The 25,490-nt window shown below is 39.8% G+C and overlaps 1 protein-coding gene across 2 annotated transcripts in view; it reads right to left on the bottom strand.

Moving 5' to 3' along the window:
• Positions 1–25,490, bottom strand: part of PACS1 (phosphofurin acidic cluster sorting protein 1) — a 156,200-nt gene that overhangs the window by 38,059 nt on the left and 92,651 nt on the right. For both annotated transcript variants that reach the window (XM_045486830.1, XM_045486831.1), the window contains exon 2: positions 4,774–4,861. In XM_045486830.1, the coding sequence (XP_045342786.1) occupies positions 4,774–4,861 (88 nt within the window). The remainder of the gene's footprint in view (positions 1–4,773; positions 4,862–25,490) is intronic.

Raw genomic sequence — 25,490 nt, 5'->3', positions numbered from 1 at the left:
GAGGGAGAGAGAGAAAGAATCTTAAGCAGGCTCCACACTCAGTGCAGAACCTGATGTGGGGCTCGATACCACAACCCTGGGATCATGACGGGAGCCGAAATCAAGTTGGACACTCAACTAACTGAGCCACCCAGGAACCTGGGTTCCTAGTGTTTTAAATGTTTCCTTTTTAAATGCAAAATTATTCATGAATGGTCACCTAAAATTTTAAGAGTCCAGTAGTAATATTTTGAGAAAAAAGGTAGAGGGGCACCTGGGTGGCTCAGTTGGTTAAGTGTCCGACTTCGGCTCAGGTCATGATGTCGCGGTTTATGGGTTCAAGCCCTGCATCGGGCTCTCTGCTGACAGCTCAGAGCCTGAAGCCTGCTTCAGATTCTGTGTCTCCCCCCATCTCTGCTCTTCCCCTGCTCATGCTCTGTGTCTCTCTCTCAATAATAAATCAACATTAAAAAAAATTTATAAAGAGTTGGGACCCTTGGTTTTGGCTTAGGTCATGAACTCACGAACCATGAGATCAAGCCCCACACACAAAAATTATACACCCAAGTAGCTTTTGTTTATGTAGGTACAACTATCAGTATTTACCATATTAGAAATTTAAACTGAGACATTTAAAAATATGTATAGGGGTGCTTGGGTGGTTCAGCTGGTTAAGTGTCCGACTCTTGGTTTCAGCTCGGGTATGATCTCTTGGTTCATGAGTTCAAGCCCTGCATCAGGCTCACACAAACAGCGCAGGGGCATGCTTGGATTCTCTCTCTCTCTCCCTCTGCCCCTCCTGCTCGTGCTCTCTTTCTCTCAAATAAATAATAAATTTTAAAAATATAATAAAAATATGTATTAATTCACTTAAAAATAATAAACCTTTCACGTTTACATAAGAACATTTTTTAATGAAAAAGGTCTTTTCCAAAACAAAGCAATTTAGTAAGAAGATGGCATGGTTTTTTTTAAACAATTTTATTGGGATAGAATTCAAATACTATACAATTCACCCATTTAAAGTGTACATTTCAATAGCTTTTAGTATATTCAGAGTTGTGCAAACATTACCACAATAAGTTCTACAGCATTTTCATCACCCCAAAAAGAAACCCGATACTCTTTAGCTGTCACCCTACTAATCTTCCCCCCCTCTACCCCCAACCCCAGGCAACCACTAATTTACTTTCTGACTCTATCAATGTACCTATCATGGACATTTCATATAAATGGAATCATACGACATGTGGTCTTTTGTGACTGGCTTCTTTCACTTATTAGCACAATGTTTTCAAGCTTCATCCATGTTGTAGCATGGATATACCACCTTTCACTTATCCATTCGTCAGTCAATGGACTTGGTCTGTTTCCAATTTTTAGCTATTATGAATAAATGCTGCCAATGAACATTTATGTGCAGTTTTATGTAGACATGTTTTCATTTCCCTTGGGTAATATCTAGGAGTAGAATTGCTGGGCCACCTTATGACTCTATGTCACACCTTTTCAGGAACTGCCAGACTATTTTTAAGGTGGCTGCATGATTTTACATTTCCAACAGCAGTATGAAGGAGATAGCATTCTTTTACATTTCTGCAAATCTCTTTAAAAAAATTTTTTTTTAATGTTTATTTATTTTGGGGACAGAGAGAGACAGAGCATGAACGGGGGAGGGGTAGAGAGAGAGGGAGACACAGAATTGGAAGCAGGCTCCAGGCTCTGAGCCATCAGCCCAGAGCCTGACGCAGGGCTCGAACTCACGGACCGTGAGATCGTGACCTGAGCCGAAGTCGGACGCTCAACTGACTGAGCCACCCAGGCGCCCCTCTGCAAATCTCTTTAATGTCTGGCTAATAGTTGGATTCTCCTACCTGCTTCTGTATTCAATTTGTTGCAAAATATTGTTTTGGTTGGGTATATGAAAAAAATCCACACTCAAAGAGATACAAAGTTAAAAAAAAAAAAGGAGACTTTTATAGCACTGTTACATATTAAAATCCAATTAACAGAAAAAAGGACATCAGTGGCAAAACTGAGAAATCTGAATAAAGTCTTTAATTTAGTTAATAGTATTGTACCAATGATAATTTCTCAGTTTTGATAAAGGTACCATGGTTAAGAAAGATGTTAACATTGGGAGAAGGTGGGTGAGGGGAATACAGAAACTCTATATATTATCCCCGCATCTCTCCTGCAAATTTAAAATTATTTCAAAATAAAATGTTAAAAACAAAACCCAATCCATTGGTCTATTTTGTTCTTTGAACAGATCTTTTACCCAGCATGATTTTGTAACCTCATGCACTGGTCATTTGGAAAACACGGGTTCACTGAATCAGGCAAACCTTTCTACACATTTTACTATACAACTGAGAAAACCACTGCCATTACTATCACCACTGATCTCTTCAGTAAAGTCCTTAAGAACTGGGAAGCTGTCAGGCTTATACTGACACATTTTCCAAAATTCTAGTTTTCACATGAAAGATCAAATTTTATTTATCATTGGCCAAAAATATTCTCAGTTGTTTCCCTTTAAGTGATAGGTTGTTCATTTTCAAGAAAATGTCTTCCAAGTAGTCGAGTCTGAATAACCAGTTTGTCTGTAAGCCCTTCTTTCACATAAAAATGCTATTCCATTACAAAAGCAACTATTTTAATTCACAACTCAATTGCACAAGTGTTTGTTCAAGACAACTGCATACTTCACCATGAGCAGAAGTGCTTTATGCATGTTTCCCATTTCTGTTTTATCCCCTCACTGCTGTATCCCCTGTGCCTAGAGCAATGCTTTGCATATAATAGGTGCTCAGTAAATATGTATTAAATGAATGAATAAATGAATAAACAAGCCACTGGATAAATGATAAAATCTGTAATTACTTTCAGCTGCTTGGAAGTAAAGCAATAAAAAATTCAGGATATTTATAGTTTTTGGGTATAATTTTAAATTTTACAGAATGTTAAATATTTAACCAGGAAATAAAGGACATTATTTCTTTTGGCAAAGGCATTTGACTGTGGGGATGGCAAAAGCAGCAGGGAACTTTCAAAACCATACCAACAGTGTTTGTACTGGAAAGCAACAGCTTTTAGCAAAGGCAATGGTTCCTGAAAACTGGAACCCTGCCCATGACCTAGAAATGGGTATAAAATCAGGACAGAAAGAAAAGACACTGTAAGTCTCCACTTGCACATCGTTGCCGTGTACTTGTTTTTTCAACTCAGGATGCCTGGGAATGTTTCACACAGAATTGGGAGGAATTACATGCACAAAGATGAACAGGAAGTCAAAATATAAAGTGGGACATGCAGGCATTCATAAAGAGTAATTAAAATACTTTAAGTTTTGAGGACTAAATTAAGATAATGTATTTATCTCAGAAAGAGAGCTGAGGATCTCAGTGTATGGGACACATATTGGGAGTGCCACAGATGTGGATTTTAATGAGGCCACTATTAGAACAACAGACTGCTCATAATAGGTGATCTAGCTAATAAAATGTGCTGGTTAGTAGGAGTTACCATACAGTTCACTACTTTCCAACCAGTAAGAATTCACTAAATACACCATTCTTTTTTTTTTTATTTATTATTATTTTTTTTTTATTAAAAAAAATTTTTTTTTCAACGTTTATTTATTTTTGGGACAGAGAGAGACAGAGCATGAATGGGGGAGGGGCAGAGAGAGAGGGAGACACAGAATCGGAAACAGGCTCCAGGCTCTGAGCCATCAGCCCAGAGCCTGACGCGGGGCTCGAACTCACGGACCGCGAGATCGTGACCTGGCTGAAGTCGGGCGCTTAACCGACTGCGCCACCCAGGCGCCCCTAAATACACCATTCTTAAGCTAAAGGATCCAATCATTATTTAATGACTCTAGAATCTCAGTAAACTCTAGGGAGTCATCCTTAGGAAGGACTTACCAGTTAAGGAAGGCCTGGTAGTGGAGTTTAATGACTACATAAATTACCTGCTCTTTAGTTTCTGGTACCACTTCTGCTACCTGGTAATGAGCTGGCAACAGGTAAATTCCTTAACCTTCCTGTAGCTCAGTTTCTCCCTTCTTTCCTGAGCTTTGGGAATGCTTAGAGTACGAATGTTTGTGAAATATTTTGGGTCCCTTTAAGATACTGAATAAGTATAAGGAATAAATGGGTGGATTGCTCAGAAGCTAAAATGTTCAGTAAGTTTTTAATTGCCAAATTTGAAACAATAATCTATAAATTTCTTCTACCCTATAGAAAACCTCGAAACAAACACTGGCCACCACAGCAATTTCTGAATCATTTATCCAACACTTTTGCATCTGTATCACTTGATCTTCATACTAATCCTGTTAGATATGCAAGGCAGGAAGAACCGTTTTAAATCTTCAGACAAAGACACTAAAGTTTAAGGAAACTGAGTGGTTTAACTAAGAGACAGAACTGGGACTCCTTAAGTCTCATGAGCTCAGTCATCTTATACTGGAGCATCTTATACTCCTGCTCCTTGCTTGGCTGAGGGAGAGAGGGAAGGAGGGAGGGAGGGAAGGAGGGAAGGAAGGAAGGAAGGAAGGAAGGAAGGAAGGAAGGAAGGAAGGAAGGAAGGAGAAAAGGAAAAGAAAGGGGAAAGGGAAAAGGGGAAAGGAAAGGAAAGGAGGAAGGAAAGGGAAGGGGAGGGGAGGGGAGGGGAGGGGAGGGGAGGAAGGGAGAGGCAGACCCTCATCAGTATTTCTCAAGTCCCAACAGCAGGCATAAAGTTATCCAGCTTCCTTGGACCCTGAACAAACAATCCTGCTCAACTTACCTGTAGCTTCACAGCAATGACCACCGAGTTAAGATCTTTGTCCATTTCTTTTAGCATGACGAGTTTCTTCAGGGTCAAGCTGAATAGCCTACAAAAAATTTGAGAAAGACAATCCAGTCAAACGTAAGGAATTTAGGAGAAAAGTGATAGATGATCTGATGGGGAAACCGCTCTACGTAAAGAAAGAATGTTAGAATGCCAAACAGCGTCCTCCTTTAGTAAAAAAGCACTCTCCTGTTTAACTTTTATAAACAAGTGTCAAAAGGTGTATTATTCCATGAATCTCTGTGGATGCCCATTGATCTCAAGCTAAAACTGACACACTTTTTCCCTAATACGTGGGAGAAATTTCTGAGGGGAGACCAAGGACAGGTACAGATGTTTGTTTTGCTTATCCAGTCCCTCTTCTACTTTACATCTAATCACACCTGAAACATTTACAGATGTACATCTGTAGCAACAAGGAGATAATCCGCACAAACAAAATAGATACCATTTGCAGAAAATGATTTAAATGGCCACAATTTGGGTTTCAGTTGAATTGTGCTTGAGGTGTGCAGAAAATCTTCAGTGCCACCCAATGAGGAAGTTCCCCCTCGCTGAAAGAGACAGGACTGTCCCTTGCTCTGGAGTCAGCAACTGTCATTTGACTTGACCTTGCCTTACCAAAACAGGCCTACCCTGGTCTTCTAGGAAGAGTTGGCAGGGAAACCTTGGATACTGCCTTTCTACTTCTGGTTTAAGTGGTTCAAATCCAGCACGTTCTCTTCCTTGGAGAGGCTATGACAAATGGGGAGTCACACAAAGGATGCTGCTTACCAGAGTCATAACGAGTTCTCAGACTCCATTTTATGCTTCCTCTCTCTCCCGCGCTGCAGCTATCTTGCCCCTGCTTTCTATCTGTCTTACCTCTCTGCGCTCCTTCCTCATACTCTAAACTCCAGTCATACTGAGTCTCCTTTAGGTCCCTGGGTGACACACACCTCTGGCCTTCTACCAAAGGGCTTGGCAAAGTATAGCTGCTCAGCAAACATCTGTTAGATAAAATGTTATAACTTCCTAATGCCTCCTCATTCACTGACTAGCGCTGGGAGCAAGAGCTACCTCACCTGTGCTCCTAAAACATGCTCAGGTTCATTAAACTGGGATCACCTGGGTTCATGCTCTTCCCTCCAAAATCTCCCCCTCAATGCCCACCCACAGCATTATGTGTTTCTCTTTCCCCTTCAGAGCAGAGACATGCTGGCCCAAAAGGAACTCTGGTTCTGCCAACATCAAAGGGATTATTATATTCCACAGAGTTGGCTATTAAGAAACGTATGAACTATGTTGTTCAACTATGTATCTTCAAGCCCTGCTAGGAAGGAAAGGGAACATGACTGGATGAACAAATGGAAGAGACTGGATATGCTGTTTTGTTCCTCATTGAAGGCTGCTATTTATGAACGCTTTCAATGGGTTAAGTTTTTGTTTCTTTCCAAAGCAAACATTTTCTAGCTTCTGACTGATGTATCTATATCCAAGATATAAAGAGTCACAGAACTAAATCTGGGACACATACTTCTTCCCCTCTGCTTGTTATCCTTCTTCACTCTTTTACACATTCCATACATTTAGTGAGCGTCTCTTGTACTCTGGGTACCAGGTTAGTCGTTGGAATTGTAGAGGGATGTGGTTCTCAGCCTCATGGAGATTACACACACCAGAGGGGAAGACGAGTAATGACTTACATTACACTCCTTGCCCTCAGCTTTTTCATGTCCCATAAGGCTCTGGACCATCTTTCCTTTTCTATAACATGTAAAAATTGTCGGGTAATACAGCAGAATTTTGTTAGGAAGGAAAAACATATCATAGGCCAACAAGTGTTTACTGACTCAATAAACCTTTATGCCACAGCACCTATGTCAACAAGAAAGCCAAGAATGACTTAGTACCTGAGGTAACAAGGCAATAGCAAGACTGGATTTTCTCAGTGTTTGCTTAGAAACTAGATATACCACACTGATTTCCATACTACTGGCAATAGTTCAATAGATATTTTTTGTTTGTTTTTAATGGTATGACTCAAAGGGATGTGGGGACTTAAATGCATTCTAGTTCTTCAAAGTATAAGAAAATTAGGCACCCACCATGTAACACGTACTTGTTACATACTGCATTATCTCATGGAAGTCTTATAATAATTCTAACAGGTGGGTAATATATCCACCCAGTTTACAGATAAGGATGCCTGAAGGATTAAGCGACTTGACCGAGATCACACAAAGTGGTCGAGCCAAGATGCAAACTTAGGCCTATCTTAGCCCAGAACCCAACTTAAGTTACTACAAGGCACTTTATTAGAAAGTTAGAAGAAAGTATTTTAATTACAAGTAAATATTTTCAACATACATTTAATATAACAGAAAAACTCTGAAGAAATAAGATACATTTCTGCTTAAACCACACTCACACACAGTTGGCTGCAACAGCCCTAGATAGCTCCAAGGATGACTAAGCCTGACTGAGCCTGGCAAGACGTTCTGACTGGAGGTGCCGCAATGCATAAGAGGCTGAATTAGATTACGATCCTAGATGTTCTTGCTACCATATGCTTTACTGGTTGGGTACTTCTTTTTTTTTTTTTTTTTTTTTTCAACGTTTATTTATTTTTGGGACAGAGAGAGACAGAGCATGAACGGGGGAGGGGCAGAGAAAGAGGGAGACACAGAATCGGAAACAGGCTCCAGGCTCTGAGCCATCAGCCCAGAGCCCGACGCGGGGCTCGAACTCGCGGACCGCGAGACCGTGACCTGGCTGAAGTCGGGCGCTTAACCGACTGCGCCACCCAGGCGCCCCAAGGGTACTTCTTATGCAGTAAAAATACAGAATCCAAGGCCTGAAAGGAAAGGGTCCTTCCCTGATCATATTCCTGTTTTAATCAGTTTTTCTACAGCAGAAAATAACTTCATACTAAAATTATAAAAACTAATAATTCCAAGTGCTGGTGAAGATGTGGCATAACCGAAGTCCCCTGTGTGGCTGGTGAGAGCGCAAAATTGTACAACTGCATTCAAGAAAAGCACTTGGTAGTTTATCAGTTGACATTAATTCTATGACTATTCCTATGCCGAGCCCCCAAGAGAACCCAAGAAAATGAAGGCAGACCCCACAAAAAGACAGGTACAGGAATGTTCAAAGCAGCTCCACTCATAAAAGCCCTAAATCAGAAATAACTAAAATGTCTACCAACAGAAGAATGGACAAACAGATGTGCTATGCAAAAAAGAACAAGCTACTGACACATGGGACAACATGAAGGAATTTCAAAAACACTATACTATGTTGGTCTAAAGAAGGCAGACACAAAAGACTACAAACTTTCATATGATTCCATCCATATGAAGTTCAAGAATCAATAAGACCAATGCATGGTGATAGGTGACAGCACAGTAACTGAGGCAAGTGGAGGCATTCACTGGGAAGGGACATGAGACAAGGGAACCCTTTAGAGTAACTGATACATCATGGTGGCCACGTGGGTATACACACATGCAAAACCCCACAGAGCTTTAGATCCAAGACCCATGCAGCCCACTGTATACAAACTACACACACTTTTTTTTTTTTTTTTTTTTTTTTAAGACCAGAATGAAGGCTTTAGAGCCAGACATAGCCAGGTCTGAATTACAGTTCTGTCACATTACTCTCACTTATGCAATCAGCCTACAATGAGCCAGGCACTGTTCTAGTTATTTGTGACGTTATCAGTAAACAAAACAGACAAAAATTTGTGTCACAACTTTAATTTTTATATTCTAGTGAAAAGAGTCACAAACAATAAACACAGATATTTTAAAAATTTCATAGTATGTTAGATACTAACACATACATAGTATGTGTTAAAACAGAAGTAGGTAAGGGGGATTGTGAGTGTGAAGCAGAGGGCAAGGAGGGTTATAATTTTAAGTAAGTTGGTCAGGGTAGGCCTCACTGAGGAGTTCTACATTAAGGGAAAAAAGTGCAAAGGTCTTAAGGTATAGCACACTGGTCTGTTTGAGACAGAGGAGGCCAGTGGAACTGAAGCAGAGTGAGCAAGGGTAAGAATGGTGTGGGATAAAGTCAAATACATGTTTGGTGGGTGGGGGGCCTTACCAGCCATGTAGGGCTGTGTAGACCATAATAAGGACTGGCTCTTATTCTGCAAGAAATGGGGAGTCTGGGGAGCTACTGGCTTTAAGTGAGAGACATGGCTTGTTTTACATTTTAATAGGATTGTTCTAGCTGTTCTATAGGATAGAATGAAGGAGAACAGAGGGGAAGGGGGAAAAGTTGAATCAGAAGGCAACTACCAGAGTGCAAGCAGTAGACTACTTGTAGTTCAGAGGGTAGTGTAGCAGGGTGGCAGCACTGGAGGTGGTAAAAAATGGTTTGAATTCTGAATACACTATTGAAGATGTAGGTCAACTCCTGGGTTTTGGGCCTGAACATCTGGAAATAACCCGGTGCGGTTATCATTAACTGAGATGGGTAAAACTTTGGGTAAAGCAGGTTTGAGGAATTTAAGATCAACTGGACACTTTAAATTTGAGAGGTCTCTTAGATTTCTAAGTAGAGATGATGAGCAGCGAGTGAGATATAGAAGTCTGCCTCTGGGCTGAAAACATTAATATGTAACTGTGGCATAAAGGTGGAATATAAAGAAATGAAACTGGACGAGATGATCCATAGACTGAGCACATATACAAAGACAAGAGCACCAGGGCCAAGCCCAAGAATACTTCCACATTAAGGACCAAGAGGTGAAGATGATGAACTAACAGAGCGATCAAGAAGGATCACCAGGGAGGCAGGAGAAACACCAAATAAGTGGGATATTCTAGAAGTCAAGAGAGACTGGTCAGCTGTATCAAATGCTGCTGATGGGTCAAGAGAAAGACTGAGAACGGATGACTCAATTTAGCCACACGGACCTTAACAAGACCAATTTCACAGAATAGTGAAAAGGAAGGCATAACTAGAATGAATTTGAAAGAGAAGGGGAGGAAAGAACTGGAGATAGAAAATATAAAGACACAAATCTGTCTCAGTCCTAGCTCTACCCCCAGCATCCTGAGTAGTAAACTTCTTGTCCAACAGAAACACAGTGCAAGCCACAGGTATAACTTTCCTTTCTGGGAGTCTGTAATTTTGCTATGTGCTAGGAAGAGGGTACCCAACCAACGAGCCCCCAGTAAAGACCTGGGCCCTAAATCTCTAATGAGCTTTCCTGGTAACAGCATTCTCTAGGTGTTGTCACAATTCAGTGCATCTTGTGTGACTCCACTGGGTGAAAACTCTTGACAGCTTGCACCTGGTTTCCTCCAGACTTTGCCCATGTACCTTTCCTCTTTGCTGACTTTGCTTTCGTATTCCTTTTGCCGAAATAAGTCATAGCTGTGACTACGGCTATGTTCTGAATCCTGTGAGTCCTCTTAGGAATCCTTGAACCTGGTGGTGATCTGGGGGACCCCCAGCCCAGAGTGGGCAGAAAGGGACAATTACAAAAGGGTACTTTTGGGGTGATGGATATGTTCATTACCTTAATTGTGGTGATGATTTCACAAGTATGTATTTATGTAAAAACTTGTCAAATTGAACACTTTAAATATGTGCAGTTTATTGTATGTCAATTACACTTCAATAAAGCTGATTTTTTTTTAAAGGAAGGTTCCACCCACTGTGCTATAGTCTGCTAATTGGCTGCCCAACATCTATTTTCCCCTTTCTACTTAATAACAGAGCACCAATTTTTAGCTAAGCATGTTGCTTCCTAAAATAAAAGACCACACTTCTCAGCTTCTTTTGCAGTTAGGTGAAAACACATGCATAAAATCTGGCCTGTGTATAAGTGGACATATTAGGTATGACAAGTGGGAAGATTTTTTAAAGGGAGTCCACTCACTTAACAGGTTCTTTCTCCTCCTTCTGGTTTGCAATGTAGGCTGATGGCTCTAGCTCCTGCAGCTAACTTGGACCATGAGGGAACCTTGATAATTCAAGCCATGTGTGAGGAATGTGAATTAGATTTCTTTTTTAATGTTTATTTATTTTTAAGAGAGAGAGAGAGAGCGAGCGTGGGGAAGAGGCAGAGAGAGAGGGAGACACAGAATCTGAAGTAGGCTCCAGGCTCTGAGGTGTCAGCACAGACCCTGACCTGGGGCTGGAACTCATGAACTGTGAGATCATGACCTGAGCCGAAGTCAGTCGCTTAGCGGACTCAGCCACCCAGGTGCCCTAGGAATGTGAATTAGAAAGAGAGGAGCCAGGATCTTTGATGACACTGTAGGAGCTACTATTATCAACCCTGGATCGTTTATCTCTGGATTTTTAAATTTTATTTTTCATTTAATTTTTTAATTTTTATTTGTTTACTTATTTTTTAATATGAAATTTATTGTCAAATTGGTTTCCATTCAACACCCAGTGCTCCTTCCAACAGGTACCCTCCTCAATGCCCATCACCCACCCTCCCCTCCCTCCCACTCCCCATCAACCCTCAGTTTATTCTGTTTAGAGCTGCACTTTCAACAATAGCCAAATTATGGAAAGAGCCTAAATGTCCATCAACTGATGAATGGATAAAGAAATTGTGGTTTATATACACAGTGGAATACTACTTGGCAATGAGAAAGAATGAAATATGGCCTTTTGCAGCAACGTGGATGGAACTGGAGAGTGTTATGCTAAGTGAAATAAGTAATTTTTTATTTTTAAATAATCTCTACATCCGACGTGGGGCTTGAGCTCACAATTCCGAGATAAGAGCTGATCTCTACCAACTGAGCCAGCCAGGCACCCCTTTTTATTTTTTTATGTGAGGAAGAAATAAACTGCTATCTTACATAAATATCTTGTTCGGGGATTTGTGTGTGTGTGTGTGTGTGTGTGTGTGTGTGTGTGTGTGTGTATGTTATATGTAAGTAAACCCATTTTTAAGTGATATACCAGGAACAGATTCCCAAAGTGTTAGGACTCAGTCACCAGCTCCCAAATACTTTTAAGAGAACCAGATGAATTATTCCCAAAGTCCATTTTAAAGAGTGATGCCCTATCAAGAAATCCTGACTCTCACCCTTATGAAAGGAAGGGAAGATATCTCACAAGTTAAAGGAAAAAAGGTTCTTTCCACGATCCTTAGAAGAACCAAATTCCTAGACTTCTGCATTCCAGAGAGCTCACTAGGAACCTCTGTGGTACCATGGGTTGGAAGCCAGTCTCATGGTACAACTTGGGAACATGGGAGCTGGCTAAAGACTCCTCTGTACTTCCCTTCTAACTTGTCTCCTCATCTGGTGATGAGACAAGAGTGAAGTTCTAGCTAAAAGTTTTTAACCAAAGGTTTCAAATGGAATGTATGGCTGGGATTCCCCAGCTAGTCCACCTCTGGAATGTCGGTCAAAGGCCAGATAGAGAAACATGCACCTCTATGTGCCAGAACTCAAAGAAGTCAACCATCTGCCTTTGAGGTAAAACAGAATATCACAAAGATGGCTGAAATCCAAAGGACTTATAAAGGAGGATTCCAGGTTATTCAGCTCAAAAATAATCTTCCCTTCTACAAAGGCATTTTGAACTTATACTGATAATAGGACTTGTTTATTGTCATTTTTTAAGACTCCATTTGTAAATGCTAGTGAAGTCCAGCATTAATAAAACAATGAAATGTCAAATCAAAGTCCCCTGATTACTCAAAGTGCTTCTTCCTTCTGCATTTTGGTCTCTTCCTGATCCCACTCCTTTCTTTCCTTGTTGGGTAACCTTTGGTGACCTCTGTGCCTCAATTTTTCCACATAAAATGAAGACAACAACAGTACCCCACTTAATAACATTGTAATATGGTTTAATTGAGGGAATGGAAGGCAAAACAAGGCCCAGCACGTGGTAAGATGCTATAACTGCTACACTTGGAATTGTCATCAGCAATCACCATTATTTATTTGTTCACTGTTTAAGGCTGTATTTGATCTCCTTTGGGGATGTGGGGGATCGACTTCCTTCCAAAAAGAGCAGTGAGGCAACGGCCATTCTAAATAGGGAGGGAGCTCCTGGCCTCTACTCTCATCCCCTGTGCCCGAGTCATTTCCCTTCTACTTTGCAGGCACTGGAGCCCTTGAAGAGAACACCCTCACTGCCACCACCCACAGGAAGGATAGTCAGAGTAACACTGATGGAGTCTAGAACTGGGTTAAAGATTTTCTTTTTGCCCAGCAAGATTTCCATCAACCATTTACTGTATAGATCTTCACTGTACTTAGCTCTATACTAGAAGCTATAAGGTACATAGAAAAATAAGGCATAATCTCTGTTTTGGGGCACTTTATAACCTAGTTGAGAAGACAGGATTTAAGTATATCAAACAATTATCTAACAGCTGTAACTGCATACAAAATTAAGTACTAAATTACATACAAGAAGATTATGAGTGATTGTGCTACAGCTTCAGGGAGGACATATCACTTGAGCCCAGATAAATTCTCTCAAGAAATTATTTTCTTTGATTCCATTAGACTGAATCTGAAAGAATAAAGCTGTCTCCTTGATAAGTGGATAGCGAATGATACAATAATATAATAACAAGAATCTTTTGAACCTTCTAAATTATTCTGTTTTGTGCTTCACTGTAAGATAAAGGAGAAACAGCCTGAAATGTTTTCTACAAATGGTCCCCAATCTGTATTTTGCAGCTGTTTCAAACTTAACTCCATGTAAATCAGAACTAGAGAGGCTCACCAAGAGACAGTCCTATTCTACCCCCATTCCCCAAATCTATTCTGTACTAGGGTATCAATGAACAGTGAAATAGCCACATTTTGCACAGAAAAGGGGGAAGAAAGGAGAAACAAAGATCTGGATGGAATCAAAAACTGCATAGTGAGTCTCTGAATCACACTGATGGTCCTTTTGGGACCAGAAGACTGGTGACCTGGATGATTTTTGGCCCTACCAAGAAATGACTATGTTATATGAGCAAGTCAATTTTTTCTCCCTTTCAGTTCTTTAATCGCAAGATGGGGAGAAAAAAAAAAAAAAAGCTCTACCTTCTCCCTGCAATAGCATTTATCAGGACACAGAGCAAATTAGTAGAAAAATTTATGGAAAAAATGTTCCTTTATGAGAGTAATTTTCATTTCTACAATTGCTTCAATTTTAACAGGGCACCTGTAGATGTCTGGATGAGCTTCAATCACAGTAACACAAAAGGTAAATTTCTGAGCAGTGTACTTAAAAAAATTTTTTTAACATTTATTTATTTTTAAGAGAGAGACAAAGCACGAGAGGGGGGAGGGGCACAGAGAGAGGGAGACAAAATCCAAAGCAGGCTCCAGGCTTTGAGCTGTCAGCACAGAGCCTGACACGGGACTTCAACCCATGAACTGTGAGATCAAGACCTGAGCCAAAGTCGGACGCTTAACCGACTGAGCTACCCAGGTGCCCCCTCCTTCCCCCGCAGTGGTGTACTTTTACTGCTTAAGAAGTTACTTGAACATGTGGACATTCAAGTTATAATTTTATATAAGCATAGACTGAGAAACAATGAATTAAAGCAGTAATATTTTAAAATTAATAACTCTAAAGCAGATTTTTAAAAAGCAAACCAACTCAGTTGTCATCCCGAAAGGCACAACTTGGGAGAGATGGCTTGAATGAGACAGAGAGAAATGGACTTTACAATGAATGGGTTAAGAGGAAAAAAGACTTCTTGCTTGTTATTGTATCACAAAGAAATCAGATGGAACTAGGCAATGTTCACATGGTAAAACACCACAGAATGAGAAAAAACTCAGACCCAAACAGAAAACATTACCCAAGAATAGGCTCTGGCATGTTTTATTCTGTAGCCATAGGAGGTGACTTTCTGTGAAGCAAAGGAACATAAGGTTAAGTAAACCCCTAATTTTCAGCCACTTAGCATATGTTTATTTTGGGGGCATAAATGCCAATTTCTTGCACATGCCAACAGGATTTATAACATTACCCCCCCCCCCTTTCTACAATCTCCTTGATGATAATCTAAATGGAAAATATGGGGGGGGGGGAGGGGAGAGGAGGGGTCTTGCTATTAAAACTACACATGAAAATCCTCAAGTCTGTAGTTCCTTCAGTAATACAGAACAGTTTTATCACCTATAAAATAGAACTGCTATGTGAACTAAGAAGTATGAGAAGTACCGAAGCATAGAGCCTGGCATATCAGAAGTGCTCAAAAAGGTTAAGTGCCCTCCTTCCTTAACCTTTCTTTGCTCAAAGGAAGTCTACATACCATCAGCATCTGCCAAGTCCTAGTCACTTAAATCACACTCCTTCATTATGACAATCCCTTAATCCAAGTGTTTCAGTGACAGAAGCAGAAGACGTGTACGGGAAGAACAAAACAAACAAAAAACCCTCTGAATTTTGGTCCAGCCAAAAATAAGTGATCTTGATGTGAGAAACAAAGGCAAGCTGAGTGCAAAGCACAAGCTAACCCCCTCCTTAACTGACAGAGATCCCAGTCAGGACATGAGTCTCCATCAGTTTGCAACTGTCTTAATGATTTACAAGAAAAAAGGCAATCTCCAGAAACCTACAGACTCAATTTCCTGGAGCCCTAACATCACTGTTCCCTCCATAGGATAGAAAATCTTAATCAGTCACTCCGAGTGCAGCTCTTTTTGCCCATGGGTCCTGACCCCGTGCTTTAATAAAATCACTTTTTTGTATTGAAGAGGTCTCAAGAATTCTTTCTTGGCCATCAGCTCTGAACCCCAACACTTCAAACCACATCCATCTGAGTCAGAGGCAAGAAACAATAAAGTGCATTAAAACAAAAAGATAAACATATCTGAGACTCCCAAGGCAAGCATGGTTGAATATTAGGGACTTATTAATACACCTTATCACATTAATAGGTTTGAAAGAAAAAAATGCCATTACTTTATTAGATGCTAAAAAGGCATTTGACAAAATTCAACATACATTACTAATTTTAAAAAAGACCCTTAAGAGGTACCTGGCTGGCTCAGTCTGTACAGCCTGCAACTCTTGATCTTGGGTTGAGTTGGAGCCTCATACTGAGTATAGAGAGAACTTAGAAAAAATAAAAAATATGGGGCGCCTGGGTGGCGCAGTCGGTTAAGCGTCTGACTTCAGCCAGGTCACGATCTCGCGGTCTGTGAGTTCGAGCCCTGTGTCAGGCTCTGGGCTGATGGCTCAGAGCCTGGAGCCTGTTTCCGATTCTGTGTCTCCCTCTCTCTCTGCCCCTCGCCCGTTCATGCTCTGTCTCTCTCTGTCCCAAAAATAAATAAACGTTCAAAAATAAATAAATAAATAAATAAATAAATAAATAAATAGGGGTGCGACTGAGTGGCACAGTCAGTTAAGCATCTGACTTCAGCTCAGGTCATGATCTTGCAGTTTGTGAGTTTAAGCAAAGGACTGTCCATAATTTCTTTGAAGTGACAAAAAATACACTAGTGCCAGTTGTGGGCACCTTCCAACATTCTGAAAAATCACTGATTTCTGCCAAACACTGTGGCCTGAGACTGAGCATAGAAGACATTGGGGCGCCTGGGTGGCGCAGTCGGTTAAGCGTCCGACTTCAGCCAGGTCATGATCTCGCGGTCCGTGAGTTCGAGCCCTGTGTCAGGCTCTGGGCTGATGGCTCAGAGCCTGGAGCCTGTTTCAGATTCTGTGTCTCCCTCTCTCTCTGCCCCTCCCCCGTTCATGCTCTGTCTCTCTCTGTCCCAAAAATAAATAAACGTTGAAAAAAATTAAAAAAAAAAAATTAAAAAAAAAAAAAAAAAAGAAGACAATCACCCACAATCCTGCAGAGAGAGAGAGAGAGAGAGAGAGAGAGAGAGAGAGAGAAGAACCATTGGCTCAGTTGTGATCATGTGATGTTCAGCATCCTATACTGCTTGTTGCAAGACATCACTTGTTTATCAACTTAAAATTTATTAGAAATGGTTTGCTTGTCTTGTGGAACACTTGCAGAACAAGTTACAATCCAATGTTTTACTGTAAATGATACCAAAGCTGAAAACAATTTCCAGTTGCATATATATGACTGTGTACTAGAACTCAAGAGAATCAACCAAAAAGCTAGGAGAATCATAATGAAAATATCAAAATAAATATATAAAAACACAAAATGTCCTTAATGCAAACGATAATAATTAACTATAATTAGAAAGTAGAGATGCACATAGTAGGATGCACACAGCAGTATTCAAGGGGGAAATTATTTTGTAATTAACTTCACAATACTTTAGAAAAGAATTTTAATAATTGTTCAATCTAGGAGATGAATATTCATGGAGGTTCATTAAACCCTTTACTTTTCTGTAGGTTTAAAAAATTTCATAGTAACAAGAAAGAAAAGAAAAGAAAAGAAAAGAAAGAAAAAGAAAGAAAGAAAAAAAGAAAGGCCAATATTCCTGAAACCAATACTATACTATATGTTAATTAACTTGAATTTAAGTAAAATCTTGGAAAGGGAAGGGAAGGAAGGGAGAGGAGAGGAGGGGAGGAAAGGAAAGGAATCCAGCCAAGAAACTTTTGGGGAAAAAAGAGTAAAGAAGAAGGCTTTATCCAACAGGATATTAACATGGATTCTAAAGCCAAAGTAATTAAAACATCTTGGTATTGGGAAAAGAATAAACAAAGAGATCAATGGAAGGGAACAGAGTCCAAAATTAGACCTAAGTATAAACAAAAATTTACTCTATGAAAGAAATAGTTGAGTTACTCAATTAATAAATAGTATCGTAGGGGCGCCTGGGTGGCGCAGTCGGTTAAGCGTCCGACTTCAGCCAGGTCAAGATCTCGCAGTCCGTGAGTTCGAGCCCCGCGTCAGGCTCTGGGCTGATGGCTCAGAGCCTGGAGCCTGTTTCCGATTCTGTGTCTCCCTCTCTCTCTGCCCCTCCCCTGTTCATGCTCTGTCTCTCTCTGTCCCAAAAATAAAAAATAAACGTTGAAAAAAATAAATAAATAAATAGTATCGTAAAACTGGCTAGTTATTTGAATAAAAACAGTGATGGCTATCTCACCCCTTACAGTACTGCATACACAGATACAGTATATTTAGAAATGAGGGTTAGTTAAAACATTTTCAGGTAAACAAAAAGTTGCTGTCAAGATGTTAGTCAGGGTTCAGGTGTCTGGGTGGCTTCGTTGATTAAGCGTCCGACTTCAGCTCGGGTTATGATCTCGCGGTTCAACCAAGTGGGTTCAAGTGGGTTCAAGCCCCATGTTGGGCTGTGCTGACAGCTTAGAGTCTGGAGCCTGCTTCAGATTCTGTGTCTCTTCTTTCCCTGCCCCTCCCCTGCTCACACTTTGTCTCTCTCTCTTTCAAAAATAAATAAACATTAAAAAAAAAAAAAAAAAAAAAAGATGTTAGGGCTGCAATCATCTTGCCCAGGGCTGCAGCATCCCCTTCCCAGGTGGCTCACTTACAAGTACTGGCAATTGACAGGTGGCCACAGTTTCTTTTCCAGGGCTGACCGACAACCTCATGACATGGCAGCTGGCTTCCCCATAGAGTGAATGTTCCAAGAAAGAGCAAGGTAAAAGGAGAAATGTATCTTATGACCCAGCCTCAGAAGTCACACTCCATCATTTCCTGAATGTTCCTTACACTGTGTAACCACTAGGACAGTGTAACCAATGCCCTTTCAGGTTAGAATGGTCGGCCCTATAGAGTGGGAGGGAACTACTTAAGAGTATGAATTCTAGAAGGTGAATCACTGTAGGTGCCTTGGACAGTGGCTTGAACATTAATGCTACTTCTTAAGGATTATTGTAAAAATAAGAAAATGGTCCTAAAATATCAGGATAGGAAAAGAAATGGTGGACAAATAAAATCGCAAAAATGTAGGTAAATTTAAACAAACATGGCTAATATGAAATAATGTTTGATTTACACATTGTAAATATTACAGCATGCACGAGACTGGAGATGACCCAATCACAGAATGTTTTAAAGGTCCCTGAATTGTTTCAGAGGGAAAAAACGGGAAACTAACATTAAACGCTTATGTAGTCAACACTCAAAGTTTGAGAGTAATCATGAAGAAACTAAAAGTTGAATACCTATCTTTCAAACTCATAGTTTAAACGGTATGTGAGAAAAACCCTCCACCAATTCAAAAGGAAACAAAGAAAAAGGGTTAAAAAAATAATTACCCAGAAACACAGGAAAAAGAAGAAATGAGAAAATACTCAGAACCCAACATTAATGAAACATTATGTATCAAAACTAAAGAGGTTCTTGGAGGAGATTTTATTTCATTATTATTTTTTCAGGAAACAACAGTCTTAAGTGGTTATGTTAGATAAGAAGGAATGCTGAAACTAATGAGCTAAGCAGCCATTAAGACATTTAAAGAAAATAAATAAACCCAAACACCTAAAAGTAAGAAAATGGTAAGGACAAAACTAATTTTATAAAATAGACAATAAGATACATGTCTTAGTAATAAAATTTAGAAACCTGAAATTATTATTTTTTTCATTTTTAAAAATGTTTATTTGAGAGAGAAAGAGAATGGGGGGAGGGAGGGAGAGAGAGAGAGAGGAAGACAGACGATCTGAAGCAGGTTCTGTGCTGACAGCAGAGAGCCTGATGTGGGGCTTGAATTCATGAACTGCAATATCATGACCTGAGCCGAAGTCAGCCACCTAACCGACTGAGCCACCCAGGCGTCCCTGGAATTGTTTTTGAAAGGACATACTCCAGATAAAGCAGAGACTTAAAAGACCATGCCACAAACCACTTATGCAAATTAAGTTGGAAATGTAGATGAAAAAGGCAGATTCCTAAAAAATATAACATAAGAGAAATGACCAGGGAAGATGGAGAAAACCTGAGTGGTCCTATAACCACTGAAGACACTGGGCAATAATTTTGAACTCTTCTAAGAAAGAAAACATCAGGTCCAGATAATTTTTAAAGGCGAATTCTATCAAACATTCAAGGAAGAGATAATTTTAACCTTATACACATTTTCCAGAGGATAAAAAAAGGGAATACTTTCCAATTCATTTCATAAAATTACCATGGATCCTAATCCACAAAAGAGAAAAATTAAAAGCCAATCTCATTTATAAGCATAAACATAAACTTTCAAAACAAAATATTAGCAAATAAAACCTAGTAACGTATTCTAAAAAATACACCATGACCCATTTGGGTTAACTGCACAAATGTAAGGTGGTTAGAAAACCTAATGTAATTTTCTTCATCAACAGATTAAAGACTAAAATATACAATCATATCATATCAATATGATCAAATCATATTAAACACTTGGTAAAAGTAAACATCCTTTCATGTAAATGCTCTTAGCAAACTTAGAATAGAAAAACATTCCTTGACATAAAGGATACACACCAAAGACCTTAACCATAAAGTATTAGAGCATTCCCTTTAAAAGCAAGACTATGACAAGGTATCCATTTCCACTTCTATTCAAGGATATACTGTCATATGCTAGTCAGCCCAGTAAGAGAATAAAGCACAAAAACAAAAACACATAAAAATATAAGGATTAAAATGGAAGAAACAAAAGTCATTAGCTTATTTGGGAAATCTGGAAGAATTCTCATTATCAGACTGATGAGAGTTTAACCAGGTTGCTAGATTTCCAAAAATCAACTTCATTTCTAAACATCAGCAACAAAGAAATAAAATGTAATTAAAAAAAAGATACTATTCACAAAGCAACCAAAACTAAGACACCTGGAATAAAACACTAATAGCAAGAGGTAACAATTACTAAGCATTTATTATGTATCCCTATGAAAAAGACTCTTGTTAACTGTTTTGCAGATGAGGAAACTGAGGCACAGAGAGGCTGATTTACCTAAGATCGCAGTTAGTAAGCAGCTAAGTGAGGATTTAAACCCAGGCAGTCTGGTTCTAGAGCCTTTGCTCTTAATCACTACTCTAAACTGCCTTCCTTTGCAAGATGTGCAAGGCCTCCATGGAGTTGCAGGATATTTTGTACATGTATAAATATTGTTCTGAGACATTAAAGAGGTAAAAGAAATGCCATGCTCATGCATAAGGGAAATTCTAGCATCAAGATCTTAATACCCCCCCAAATTGATACACAAAATTAATAGAGCACTGATCAAAATTCCAACAGGATTTTCCATAGATGCTAATTCTAAAATTTATAAGGAAAAAGGCAAAGAAAAACCAAGACACTCTTCAAGAAGAGAGACAGGTGGGTAAGTCAGCCTATCAGATAACCAGATTTATTACAAGGGAATATTAGTTGAGACAGTATGGATTAGTACAGTAACAGAGAGGTCAACATAACAGACCGGAGTGCCTAGAAACAATCCTACAATTAATTTTTTTAATGTTTACTTTATTTATTTTGAGACAGAGAGAGAGAAAGCGTGAGCAGGGGAGAGGCAGAGAGACAGAGGTAGAAAGAGAGGATCTGAAGCAGACTCTGCACAGACAGCGCAGAGTCCGACACAGGGCTCGAGCTCACAAACTGTGAGATCACGACCCAAGCCAAAATCAAGAGTCGGATGCTTAACCAACTGAGCCACCCAGGCACCCCCAATCCTACAATTATACCGAAACTTTGTAAGAATAAAGTAGTATTTCAACAACTGAGAAAAGAATAACTATGAAATAGGCAAAAAACTGAATCCATATCTTACACTATATATAAAAAATAATCTCCAGGGGGAATAAATGTGAAATGCAAAATTATAGGAGAAATATGGGATATTATCTTTCATTACTCTGAGATAACGATGGATTTCTTCAGTAAGATCCTGAAAACACTGAGAAATTCAACCCCATATTAAAAAGTTCTCATCGGGGCGCCTGGGTGGCGCAGTCGGTTAAGCGTCCGACTTCAGCCAGGTCACGATCTCGCGGTCCGGGAGTTCGAGCCCCGCGTCAGGCTCTGGGCTGATGGCTCGGAGCCTGGAGCCTGTTTCCGATTCTGTGTCTCCCTCTCTCTCTGCCCCTCCCCCGTTCATGCTCTGTCTCTCTCTGTCCCAAAAATAAATAAACGTTGAAAAAAAAAAATTAAAAAAAAAAATTAAAAAAAAAAAAAGTTCTCATGAACTTGGAGGAGACATGTGAAATTCATAATACTGAGAAAGGATCTAGACTACAAAGAACTACAATTCCATAAGAAAAGACTCACAAATCAATAGAATTGTGGGCAGAAGATATGAACAGATGTTTCATATTTCCAGAAGAGGAAACACTAATAGCTAATAAATACACAAAAATATGCTAAACCTCATTATGAATCAGGGAAATGCAAATTAAAATCAAAGTATCATTCACACCCACAAAATTGGCAAAGCTAAATGTGGGTGAAGACGCAGTGCAATGGGAACTCATATGCTGCTAGTGGGAGTATCGACTAGTACATTCACTGAGAAAACTATTAGGTATCATCTTATCAAGCTGAACATGTGTAGAATCCATGATCCAGAACTTCCTCTCTTAGGGAAACTCTTACCCTTGTGTACCAGGAGACACGTGCAAAAGTATTCACAGCACTCATGACCCCTATGACCTTGGGTAAACTACTTCATCTTCCTACACCTCTATTTCCTCATCTGTAAAATGAGGACTGTCATGCCAACCTCATTATTGCGACGATTCATACATACAAAAGCACTGAGAACAGTGCCTGGCTCATGTTATATCCTCTACAAATTAGGTATTATATGTATTATGCTCGTTAGAACCCATACGTACACTGTTGAAGAGCAGAAAGATAAACTGGGGTATATTTACACAATCAAGTGCTATACAGCAGTGAAAATGTATGAACTAATAAGCTTACACTTCACCATACATTGATCTCAAAACATAACTGTGAGTTGCAGAAGACTACATATAGTATGTTACAATATCAAATCCAAAACCAAGCAAAAATAAACTATTAATTGTTTAGGGACATACATGAAAGTAAAACTATAAAGAGCATGTGGCTGAAATATAAAAGGAAGCTGGGGTATGTGAAGGAAACAAAGAAGGCACAGGGAGTGAGGAGAGCAGGAAGATGTGGGGTTAGAAAGGCAAATGGAGGCTGGGCTATACAGCAGAGACCTTTACTTGATCGTGGGAAGCCAATGAAGTATTATAAACCAGTGGATGATATAAAATAATTTGTGCAAGATCACCCTACTGTTATGTGAATAACTGTCCACAGAAAAGGGAGGGTGGAAACAGGAAGACCAGTTAGGAGGCTGTTGTAGTGGTCCAGGTAACACAGGAAGAAGATTTGATCTGGAGTAGTAGTAGTAGGGATGGGTAGAAGGGTAGAATTCAGGAACACTCTGGTAGAACTGATAGATCTTGCTAATGGATTAAATGCAGGAGATGGAGCAAAGAAAGCTCAAAGATGTTTATAGGGTTTGTTTGTTTGTTTGTTTGTTTGTTTGTTTTGAGTAACTGAGTGTATGCGATGGCATTACAGTTTACTGAGATGAGGGAGATGGGGAAGTTTTGGAAAAGTCAGGAGATTATTAAGTTTGAGACATCCTGAATATCCGAGTGGAAAAATTAAAGTAGACAACTGGCTATACGAGTCTTGAGCTCAAGGGAAAGATCAGGCTAGAGCTAGAGATTTGGGGGTCATGGCATAAAGATGGTATTTAGAAGAATGGGAATGGCTGAGATCTTCCAGAGGAAAGTCAAATAAAAAGAGAAAAGGCTGGCATGCCTGGGTGGCTCATTGGTTAAGTGACTCACTCTTGATCTTGGCTCAGGCCATGATCTCATCATGGTCTGTAAGATTGTCAGCTGTGCTGACAGCTTAGCGCCTGCTTGGGATTCTCTCTCTTCCTCTCTCTCTCTGCCCCTCTCCTCCTTGGTTACACACACACACACACACACACACACTCTCTCTCTCTCTCTCACTCTCAAAATAAATAAACATTTAACAGCAACAAAAAAGGCCAAGGATGGAACCCTGGGCATTCCAATGTATACATACAAGTATGGCAGCAGAAGAGAAAGCTTCCAGTGAGGTAGGAAAAGGATGTGCCTTCATGAACCTAGAGAAGAAAGTGCTTAAGATGATGCATCAAACACTGCTGGGAAATAGAATAAACTGAGGACAGAAAATGGAGAATACTAGTGACCACAATACTAGGCATTTCAATGTAGTAAAAACAAAAGCTTCGTTGAGGGACTTTTTCTCCATAAAAATACAAGCAGTTGCAGGGCGCCTGGGTGGCTCAGTCAATTGAGCAGAGGACTCTCGATTTCAGCTCAGGTCATGATCCCAGGGTTGTGGGATCGAGCTCTGTGTCGGGCTCTGTGCTGAGCATGGAGCCTGCTTAAGATTCTCTCTCTCTCTCTCTCTCTCTCTCTCTCTCTCTATCCCCCCTCCCTGCCCCTCTCCCCTGCTTGAGCTCTCTTTCTCTCTGAAAGAAAGATAGAAAGGGAGGGAGGGAGAGTGGAAGGAAGGAAGGAAGGAAGGAAGGAAGGAAGGAAGGAAGGAAAGAAGGAAGGAAGAAAGGTGAAAAGCATTTGCAGATGAAGAGGAGACAGGGAACAAGATTTCAAGCTGGAAAAAAGAGCAATGTGGTACAGAAGAAAGAACTTGGTCTCTATACTAACTAGCAAGTGCATGTAACAATTACCACTGTCTAACATTCAGCTTCTTCTTAAGATGTCTAAAGTCCTTGTGGTTCTCAGAATTCCCCTGGAAAGAGGGAGGTTTATCTGAGAATATAGGGAAGAGAAGTGACTGGGGACCTGAACAGAATAAGTCAACAAAATAGAAAAGATTTTTTAAAAGCAGTTCTGGTATGACTCTAGAATTATACACAGAAAAATGATATAGCATAAAAGTACCCAGAATGTTTCAATTATGTACTACCATATCATTATCCCAGGACCACTGTACTATTTTTGAAATCACAAAGGTGAGGAGTTGATCTTTCTTTCCTTTGTAATGAGACTTCACAGACAAACTGAACAACACATGAGGAAGAAATCTTTAACTCTGTGAAGTTCAGAAGCATAACGAAAGCAAAACGCTAAAAACAAAGATCTCTCTCTGTCTCCTCTTGTCCCAATTATAGAGGTAACTCGGCCATCCAAATCCTGCCGCTCCACACACACTAAAGAGCCAGAAAGGAAACCCCAAACTGTTACCTCCATTCTGTTTCCCTTTCTTGTTTGCCTTCTCTTTCCTTTATTCTCTCCCAATATTCAGCCGCTGGCAGATTCTTACAATGTTTAAAATAACAAAACAGGAAAACTGTAATTTGGGTTCAAGATGTCTTTCTCTACAAAGACAATTAACACTTTTAAAAGTAGGGCACGCTGGGTCTGAAACAGCTTGCCATTTTACCTTTAAATGATACATTTTGAAGTACTGTATAACCAGCTGTTTCTTTCTTTCTTTCTTTCTTTCTTTCTTTCTTTCTTTCTTTCTTTCTTTCTTTCTTTCTTTCTTTCTTTCTTTCTTTCTTTCTTTTTTTTTTTTTCCAGAGATAGTTCCATCTTTCTCTGATCTCCCCATCCATCCTACCTCAAGGCAGGAGCCACATTTTGTTCCAGAAACAAACAGCTGCTGGCAGCGGGAGGTAACAGGATAATCCTTAGGCATTCTTGTTAAAGGCCTTCACAGAGAGGAACTATCATTATCTTACTGTTTGAAATCATAGGGCTTCAAATAAGAATATGTGACACATCACAGCTATCTATTCAG

This window comes from Leopardus geoffroyi, chromosome D1 (assembly GCF_018350155.1).
Source record: "Leopardus geoffroyi isolate Oge1 chromosome D1, O.geoffroyi_Oge1_pat1.0, whole genome shotgun sequence".
Lineage (NCBI taxonomy): Eukaryota > Metazoa > Chordata > Mammalia > Carnivora > Felidae > Leopardus > Leopardus geoffroyi.
This window is presented reverse-complemented; position numbering and strand designations above follow the sequence as displayed.